At 39.6% G+C, this 10,037-nt stretch overlaps 1 protein-coding gene across 1 annotated transcript in view; it reads right to left on the reverse strand.

Moving 5' to 3' along the window:
* Positions 1-277: 277 nt before the first annotated feature.
* URI1 (URI1 prefoldin like chaperone) overlaps positions 278-10,037 on the reverse strand; it is a 41,333-nt gene continuing 31,573 nt past the window's right edge. The window contains exons 6-11 of the mRNA XM_054640689.2: positions 9,933-9,993; positions 6,800-6,980; positions 5,962-6,229; positions 5,241-5,383; positions 3,365-3,623; positions 278-1,095 (exon numbers count right to left, since the gene is read on the reverse strand). Coding sequence (XP_054496664.2) covers positions 907-1,095; positions 3,365-3,623; positions 5,241-5,383; positions 5,962-6,229; positions 6,800-6,980; positions 9,933-9,993 — 1,101 coding nt within the window. The 3' untranslated portion in view covers positions 278-906. The remainder of the gene's footprint in view (positions 1,096-3,364; positions 3,624-5,240; positions 5,384-5,961; positions 6,230-6,799; positions 6,981-9,932; positions 9,994-10,037) is intronic.

The raw sequence follows: 10,037 nt of genomic DNA on the forward strand, positions 1-10,037 counted from the left end.
ACTCCCTCTGGGCATTCCCAAAACAATTACAATGTTTTCTGAGTATACAAAAGAACTAGGAGATTTTGTAATCAAGAGTCTGAGTTTATGCTTCTCTCCTTAAGAGCATTCAATTTCCATGGACATTCATTAGCAGGAGGTTAAAACACAATGGCAGAAGAGAATGGACTGCTTTTATGTCCATGTGGTAGTAAACACTTCAAGCTAGAAATGCAAGTTCAAAATAAAAACCTCTCTGTGGAGCTTCCAAATTAGTAGTAAAACAACAAAAACCACACCAGTTTCACAGCTTTTTTACTGAAAATTTAATTTTACAAAATACCCTTTTCCATCAAAGAAACTTCCCTGCAATGTACATGAACCTGGCATTTTATAGACCTGTACAGTGAGAGATCAGAGAGGTTTGAAAGAAGGAAAAAACTTTTAGCAGACACCTAGTTGCAAAACCTACAGCAATGTGAATACAAGTGTGTCTTAAAATGCTAAAGCAAGTAATGTAATATAATTGGTGAATCTATTTGAAATGTGAAAAGTTTCCTTAAAATGGTCCATATGGTATGTAGAACATCACAGCTGGCACAAAACTGCCTGTATTTAGTTTTAAACACAAAAACAATGTATGTAAGGAACAGTTTTTGAAAAAAGAACCCAAGTGCTGCTATCATAAGGCAAACATATACAAAGGTGCTGACAGCACACAGGGAAACCGACAAAATAAGATGAATACTCAAGTGTTCAAACACTGAACTGTTTGTTTTCCTAATGCTGCCAGCAAACGTTGAGGAGATAACGGTGCCAAATTACCACAGGACACCCTGGTAACGGTGGGTGCTACAGAGAAGCCTTTATATCATCTCCAGAGAGGTGAAAGCAGGCAAGAGGGCTCGTGCTTGGGCTCAGCAGCACCTACTGAGTCTGCTGCATCCTGGCAGCTCTGAATTTGGAAATCCTCTTGACAGGTTCTTCTGTGGCGTCGGACAAGAGCTCCTCTGATTTGCGCTCCAGAATGGTCGGCAGCACTGGGTGAGCCAGGACTGGGTGTGGCATTAAGGAGGGAGACAAAGGCTCCTTTTCTATGACGGTTCCAGAAAATGCCTACAACAGAAGAGAATGCTCAGAATGAGCTAATAAAATGCAAATGTGAAGCTATGCCCATAAGGTCATTACCCTATATTAGCCTGATTAGAATTGTTATTTCTTCTAATCAAAAGTAAAGAAATATCCTTAAATCAATGATTGTTGCCTGCATAAGTAACCACATTGTAATTAACCTCAAAATACAGCTTGTTCAAGGATGACTGAATGAAAGACAGTATCTTAAAAGTACTACTTAATCTCATTCCTACTGCATAAATGATGTAAAAATTTGCTTCCTCACTGACACAGGCTCAAGAAATCAAACAGCTGATGTAATACACAGTTCTATTTTGGATATGAAATGGAGAGACTTTGCAAAGTTGATGTCAGCATTTCCATCATACGTCATTTTATGACTTAGTATCTCCTAATTGCATCAAGCTGACGCACTGCATATGAACTGGCAAGCACATACTTTGTTTCCTCTTTTCTCCCTACCAAATATGATCAAAAAATGGTGAAAGCCATTTATATCTAAGAGAACAGCAAACTTGCTTCCAACTATTTCCCTCTATAAAAGGCCTAATAAAAACATCTAATGTTTAAAAATTGTAATTTATATGCAGTCAATTATGTGACAATCCTTTTCAACTTAGCAAAGAAATGACCATGATTCCTGGAAAACAAGCAGCTCAGAACTACTTTTCATAAACATATTTAAGAACAAATCACTCCACAATGTATTGAAAACAGAGAATTCAGAATGCCCAAGGACAAGGGGAAGCAGTTCACATCCAAGGTCTGATGCTCATGCTGGGCACAAAGGAATGCACACCAGATTTAGTCACTATGCTTAGTTCTGCTTTTTCATAACTCAGTTACCAACAAAGACAAAGCAAAACAAACAGGCCATTCTCTTCTTGCAGGACCTGCAAAAAAAGCAGTGTTTTTTGTTTTCTGCTCCAGTAGCCCAAGTGTGCCTAAAGCTGTGCTTGTACAACTCTGTTAATCTAACAAGAAGCTCATTTTCAAAAACAGGTAAGCAAAGCACAAACTAAGTGATGGTGGTAAAATTAGAAATAAAAAAAAGTTAGTGTGTTGCAAATGGTAATGGAGAAATAATGGATTTCAAACACCCACAAAAACAACCAAAAGCAAAACAACAGCATTTAGGGAAGCACATCTGACTGGAGTGTTTTGCTTAATCTCCTTCAGTTGCTTAGAAAATACATTACATTGTAGAGAATAATCATGCCAGACTCAGGTAATAGACTGACGGGTAACATCTAAAGTGTACTTAAATGTTTTATAAGAATATAGCAAATATATTCCAGAAAGTATACAATGTGGAGTGCTAACTCCACAGATAAATTTTCCATCATGAATCTTCACATCCTGCCTGGATTCATCTGAAGCTGTTTGCATGAAAAATGGTGATAAACAACAGCTTTTATGAGGAATTCATTTCTTGTCAAAAATAATTTTTGCAAAAGTAGTGCTTGCATTGAACTTGTCCATTGCACTAGGAACTACTGAAGACTCAAGTTTTATGTAGTTTGAAAAAATTAGTGTTAAGCTCTTACAAAACAGAAATGAATACGCTATGCCACGAATCTCTACATTTAATTCCTGTATTCACCCAGTCACTAAGCAACTGTACATCTTCCCTTACATTGTACAGTCTGTCTTTTATGATGAAGCCCTGAACTTTCCAAACACATGTAAACAGATTTGTTTGGGATCCCTAATGGCTTAGTCTGGAATAGGATGAGTAGGGGTGCAATGCTTCCTTCCACCAGGCAATTTCTCTGCTATTGGCACATCAAAATAGTAACTCAGCTGGTATCTGCATGTTTTAAACTCAAAACACTCCTTGGAAATTAACTGTCTAGTAGTGCAAGGCAGGTTAGAGAATCACCTCTTCCTTTGATCAGTTACAAAGTAGAGATTTCCCTCTTTTTGTCTACAATGCTGTTGTCTGTCCTGCAGTGAAGTGGTCAGGATGACCCAGCACACAGGTTTCAGTAACACCAGTGAGTGACCACTTTGTTGGATCCTTATGGAAGAGCTTCCAGCCTTAGGGAAGCCACGAGATGAGCAGCTCCTCCCCTCTGCCCCTAGGATGTGTGTGACAGAGGCCTGTCACCTGGCATGTCCTCCTGAAGCAAACTAGGTAGGAGTTAGAAAATTATTTTAAAGAAATAAAACTGATGGTATAGGCAACTAGAGTCATTAGATTTCTCATTTTTATCCCTGCCAACAATCAATAACGAATTAAAAACTGTACCTCAGTTGTCCCTGAAGAGGGAGGAAGCTTTTTCGGTAGCTGCTGCTTCCCCTCCCCCTCCTCCTCCTCGAAGATGCCTTCGCTGTTGTCACTCTGAGTGGCTTCATCACAGCTAATGCTCCTCTGAACTCCTCGTCTGTCATCAAACTCAGCAGCACTGTTCTCACTGGTATCGCTGCAAACACTGTTCTCTCTGCTCCGAGACTTCAGGATTGATTTACGAGGGACATATTCTCCATTCACAACATCAACAAAGACTCTATAAAGGAAAATGTTAGCTTTAATAAACCATTTCAGGATCAGATGACAAATTTACAGTGATCTTGCTTTGTCTTTTGTACAAATTAATTATGATGTGCTTTCCCAACTTTTTCGCTGCAGAATGACAATACTGTACCTTCAGAGGCACTTTATTTACCAGTGTACAAGAATCAATTCTGCAGAGTGAATGCTGTTATGCCCTTTATTCAAGCATTAAGTTGGTACTTATTTTCAGCAGAAAATGCATAGCTCTTTGAAAAATGTTACAAAACAGAAAGGTGTGAGTTAGAAAAAGTTAGAAAAAAGGTAAACTAAATGATGACCAGGGTTGTTTCTGTAAAGAGAATCAGATCACAATCTGGAAATGTTTTCTGGAGTTAAGTCCTTGTCAAATGTAGAATACAAAAACAAATACTTGAAACATTCATTGCACACGAAAAAGATGGAGCTTTTTTCCTGACAAGTGTCATAATCTGCTTTCAATTAGAAACAAAATTTAAAAAATCAGCTTGTAAGATCAGATCAACAGGAAGACACTTTTCAAGTATTAACAGACTGTGAACTGACAAAGATGGCTCTTGTGCTCCCTCTCCATGACTTGAGAAAGTCAAGGGTGGGTAGAGGAGAATGAGAAGACAATGCCAATTTTATCAAACTCATAAAGGAGAAGCCCAATGACTGGATGAGTTTAAAGGGTGTTACTTGTTTCTAACAGCTTTATTCATCAGGCACTTATGGAAATACATCACTAGAGAAGATGGAGTTTGCAGAGCTCAAGGGGAGGAGCACAAAAGAATCTCTTGCTCATCTTCAGCCCCTGCAGCTGCAATTACAGGATGTGGTTTCTCTTTTAACACTTTGTAACATGTTTAACATATTTAGGTACCCAAATACAGAGACATACAGTGGAATTCTCATAACCACTTAATCAACCAATCCAATAGGTGTCTGTGTTTATCCTTACAAACCTAAATACTTGTTTTAACTATACTGTCACCTTAGTGTTTTGTACAATCCCCTAAGCCCAGCACTGTTTTTCAAGCTCTCTGTGTGTGGGTGTCCTGCAGGTGAGCAGTACCTTTTATGGAGAACACAGAAAGAGAGAGCACAGACTGAGGCCAGGAACAGAGAATGCAAAAGAAACTACGCAAGCAAAGAGCTGAGTATGTTTTGAAGACACAAAAAGAAAGGAAGAGACAGAATCCAGCAAATCAATAACCAGGAAAGCAGGAATATTGCAAGTGGTAGATCTAGTCAGTTCTGTTTGAAAACAAACAGAAAAAAATGGCAGGGAATTAACCAGAACACATAACATAACTGCTGCATTCCTTTCTGAGGATGATACATACTGGCAAATTTACCTCCATTTCAGAAGCTCTGGAAAAGCAAGTAAATGAAGAATTGCTATTTGGAAAAGGAAGCGTTAAACTCAGAAATATTTTATGGATAAGCAAGCACAGCAACCATGCAAAAGGCACAAACTTTCATTTTTAAGTAGTAAATTCAGTTCCAGCTGTTTCTTTCAGGAAACTGTAGGTGGGGTTTCACTCTCTAGGTGGACAGCAATGAAAGGAGAAGGTCTGCTCAAGGGAAAGCTGCACCATAAATTACCCACCGGTAAATGTCTGCTGGGGTTTTGATGTTGGGCAGCTCTGGAGCTGCATGGCCATTGCCACTGCTGTTCCTCCTTTTACGCTTGGCCTCTTCTTTCTTCTCACTGAATTTCAAAGTAGTATTTTTTCCTGTGTTTATTCTTACCTGAAAATTGAACACAAATGATGGTCTAGACCATAAAATCAACAATCACGAGGCTGCAGATCAACTGATTCCTGACATTCTCTTACTCAAGCAGTTGGGGACTAGGAAGCACAGGTAAATTAAACAAATGTATGAATGGTAACATTCATAGTGTGCACTGTTTATTCTCTACCACTTGCACTAGGCTGGGGCATTTCTTTGCCCTCATGTGCACATATTTTGCATATAAAATATGACAGTCTGCTTATTCAAGCTCTGCTCAATAGCTGAGCTGCTCAAAGGCCAGTTTCAAGGCAAGTAAGAAGTCATTTAAAAAACTCCCAGAGAGGATGCTGCCTTTTACAACAGCCAGAACCCAGAACAACAAGGCAGACATCTAAAGATCATTTTTTTAATACCATATTTAGGACAACAGGATCTAAACAGAAAGGTTTTAATAATTTGGAAAAAAAACCCCAACGTCACCTCCAGCTAGCATTCTACTACATCTACAGATCTAAAGTTTTCAGGTTTACATATGGCATATATATCTTATGTAATCTCTTGAGCAAAAGACAAAAATTAAATAAAGTACAAACCCTTTTAGGTTCCACAGTGTGAGAGAAAAAAATAGTTGGAACAGAGTTATCTCCAACATCTCTCTCATCTTCATCATCACTGTGATAATAAGTGGAGCCATTAAGGTGGCTCACAAACAAGTCTGAATTCCCAAATTCTTTATGGAAGTTGCCCTGAGTAATACAGTCCTCTGCCCTACAGGTCCCATTCACATCTGTGTCCTTGTCCTCCTTCTCATCTTCAGAAGAGGTTGCATCTTCTCCATTTATCTCAACTGCATCGGGCATCCTATGGAAAGAAAAATATTTATATGAACAGAGGCAAGTTGTGCTCTTGAGAGACACAAACATACAAAGTAATGAACTCACCTGCATGTAACTTTCTTTACCCAGGTGCTGTATTTTTAGACAGACAATGCAACTTCTTTGTGCCCTCTAACAATGCCTGTGTCCTTCCCATACCAACTGGAAATACCAGAACTGTGACATCATGGCTAACAACCCATGTATTGCTTGCAGATCAGAATAGATCTAAGGATGTCATGGAGCATTAAATGGATAACTCCCACATGAAAAACTATGGATTTTCATAGCCTGTAGGAAATTAATTTCACTTCCCCCTCTTCATCTTAAAGAAAAAAACCCAGAAGGTTGGACTGCTGTGGTTGCACAGAGGCAGATTTTAGGAGCTCTGGCATTGCAATGCATGCTTTGTTCATGTCCCACCCTTCTTCCACCTATGATAATTTTAATTCCACCTGTGTGGTCAGCTACTCGCCCTGCTGGTGAGACCCCTTGTGTACCAGCAGCCCCACAGCTCTCTGGACTCCAGTCCTGCCTGTGCCACAGCAGCACTTACCTGTCAAGTTCACCAAGCATCTCTTCTTGTCTCTCGAGCTCTTCTAAGCGGGCCCACAGCTCCTCCTCTGACTGAAAACGACCCATTGGTTTTGTATCACTTCCATTTGCTGGAAAATCTACCTCAAAAACATTTGATACTTTTGGCTTTGAATGAGGTTTGTGAGCAGTTCGGTATTTTCCTGTGTAATGAAAAATAAGATGCAATTACTAAGGCGACTGACTGAAAAATCCAACAAAAATATCCAACAAAAAACATTTGAGGGGTGGGAAAAAACCCACAAAGGAACTAAGTAAGGAATATGGGCAGAACATTTTCCATTTCAAACTATTGTTTAACTGTTTAAGTGAAACTGTCAATGAACCAGAGCAGCAGCACAGGGTAATAGTCTCCGGATGTTACAGAAATACCGAGGCAAAGCAGAGATGTTTATTTACAAAGCAGGAGACACTGATCCTGTGACAGTTTTATTACAATGTGGGGTTTTTTACCTCTTGTGCCAAACAGTAGATTTTGATTTGATCTGATAGATATCAACATGTGAATGTGGCATTTGCTCACTGTCCCATTAACAGCAGGTTTTCTTAACTGGAAAAACAAACCTGGTTTGTATTTTATCTCATTTTTAATAATCATACTTAAAGAATAGAGTCTTTTTTAAAATTTACAATGAAGACCATTAAAAATTACCTCCAGAGTTACCTGGAAAATCTGATCAAAATCCAGTCATTATCAATCACTTATTTAGTGAAAAAGACCCGCTCTGAAAATCATACAAAAACCTGCCTTTCAGAAATAATAAATGCTTTAAACCCCATTTAAAGCAACAGAGGTGACCTGAGACACACACTTTTGAGCAAAAGGTAGTCAGTGACAAGTTCTTGCTGGCATTTAAAAGCCTTGCTCCCTGGTAAAACAGTGCATCCACTGAGGATGGGGAATACCTGTTCCTGTTTGAGTGCTGTCTGGCACATAGGGAACAAATCCTAATGCTTCAGCCCTGTCTGGGTGAAGGGCAGGCCTGTGTGTTTGACCCCTTTTCCCTGAGACTGCCAGGCAGGCTCCCAAGGGAAGCTCCCTGCCCTCTGCCCACCACCACCCCTGCTGCTCCTGCACCTCCTCCCAGGAATGAGGACCCATCCCCTTCCACCACTGCCACAAACGCAGTGGGACTCCAGTGGCTCTGTGTGTTATGAAACTGCTTTGTGATTCCAATCAACAGTAGTACAATGTCTTCGTTACTCAGCATCCTTTGTGTTTTAAAATCTCTATTAACCAACTGTGCAGCCATTTTTTTTTAAATTTTAAGAACTCATGGCTTAAAGATATCCTTATTCAAATACGTCAGCTTATACTTTAATCCTGAGTTAAATACAAATTCAACAGCAACATTAAAAAGCAAACAGGTGACTGCAAGAAATGCTGGAATGTGTGTCCCCTACTCTTCCATGGGATAGCACTTTTCATCATCTCGTTAAGAAAAGGCTGAAATGTGTTTTAGTGAGATTTGAATATAAATTGAGGTAAGCCAAGCAATCAGAGTAACTTGTGAGGATTTCATTTGCTATAATTACAAAATTAATAAATAAAATTGGAAGGATTAGTTAACAATCTATTTCAATCTGATTGTCAATTTGTGCCCTCCCAGTTTGTTACCCCTCAGTATTAACCACTAACTTGACTACCAAGGTAAGCACATGGTTTCCTGAATACCAGCAAGTGCTTCAACATGCCAGTGATTCTCCCTCCTCATTCAACACAGCTTCTATCAGTTAGGAAACCAGGTCAGATCCAAAATACAACACAGAGATAACCACTTTCTGCTCCAACATCCACTGTGCTCACTCACTGTTACCTCCAAGCACCACCATTACCGTCATACACAAACCAAAAAAAGTGGAGTAGAAAAACCCAGAAAATGGAGAGGTAGCAAGAAGCTAAGGAGATGCTCAGGATACTACTTGTGTTTGTCTTCCTCTGAGATACAGCCCATTTCCACACAAACAGAACCAATGCTCAGGCTGATGGAGCCCAGCATGGCTCAACCACTGAGTTCGTGTCTTAGCTACTTCTCTCTCAGTCACAGTACAGATTGGTGCTGAGAGAAAACATTGGTAATTTCCACTTAACAGATTTTCAGCAAAAGTTAAGAGGGTGTCAGAGCACAACAGTGACAAAGGAAGTTTAGGATACAAAAAAAGCTGCACAAATACTGACGTGGCATGCCCAGCATGGTGCTGCATTAACACTGCTATTGTGGGATGCATTTCCTAGAATGTTACTCCTCCTATTTTGCAATGACATGTACCCATAGTACAGACACCCCCTTAATCAGCCTTGGCATATAAAGATTATTTTGATTTATTCTAGGAAAACGTAACAGTGAACTGCCCATAGCCCTCTGCAAATCTTCTCCTAAAAATGCCCAAGTGATGCTATTTTCAGACTGAAAAATTACTTGTGCCTCCAACTTTGCCTGAGTCCTAGCAGGCACTACTTCAGATAGCACAGAAATTATCCAATTAATTCCTTAGCACAGCCACCTTTGCTTCCCAGTGTCCTCTCCAGCCATCTCTGGGAAGCATTTCTGCAGTCCAGGAGCTGCACACCAGGATTGCTGCTGTGTTTGTTCCATGCCACTCATGGAACAGCCCAGGATGAGATTTCTCGTTGTCCCTTGATGTCTCATCCCTGTCCATGCTTCATCCCCACCCTGCAGACACTGATCACATCTTTCCCCCCTAACAGGCAGAATCTGAGTTTCTCTAGTTTCCTTCTGTTGTAAAGCTCACACTTTAATGCAAAAAAAGGTCTTCACCAGCACTCTCTCCTGGAGCCAGCCTAATTTATTTTCTGCCTCTCTTATTCCAGAAAACTTCAAACTCCCAGTGTAGACTCTTCAGAGGAAAAATATCACCCAAATGTCCAGCTTATGGCTACCAAGGGATAGCAGAGAATCCACATGAAACTGAGGGACAGAATCCATCTTTTCTGAGGATTAGTAATTTTTTTATTTGAATAAAGCATTCTTTTAATGTAAAAGGCAGAGTGAAATGAAGTAATTTATTTAATCCCACATAAAGAGTGTTTTGCTTACTGGTATTTCAAGACATGTTTATTTTAAATCAGTTACCTTTTGTTTCAATGCTATCATCTTCAATTTCTTCTCTTATGTCAACATATTCACCTGCAGCCTTATCAGAAGGAAGGAAAGTTAAGATTAATAAGTATAATGCAG

Source organism: Agelaius phoeniceus, chromosome 12 (assembly GCF_051311805.1).
Source record: "Agelaius phoeniceus isolate bAgePho1 chromosome 12, bAgePho1.hap1, whole genome shotgun sequence".
NCBI classification, from domain to species: domain Eukaryota; kingdom Metazoa; phylum Chordata; class Aves; order Passeriformes; family Icteridae; genus Agelaius; species Agelaius phoeniceus.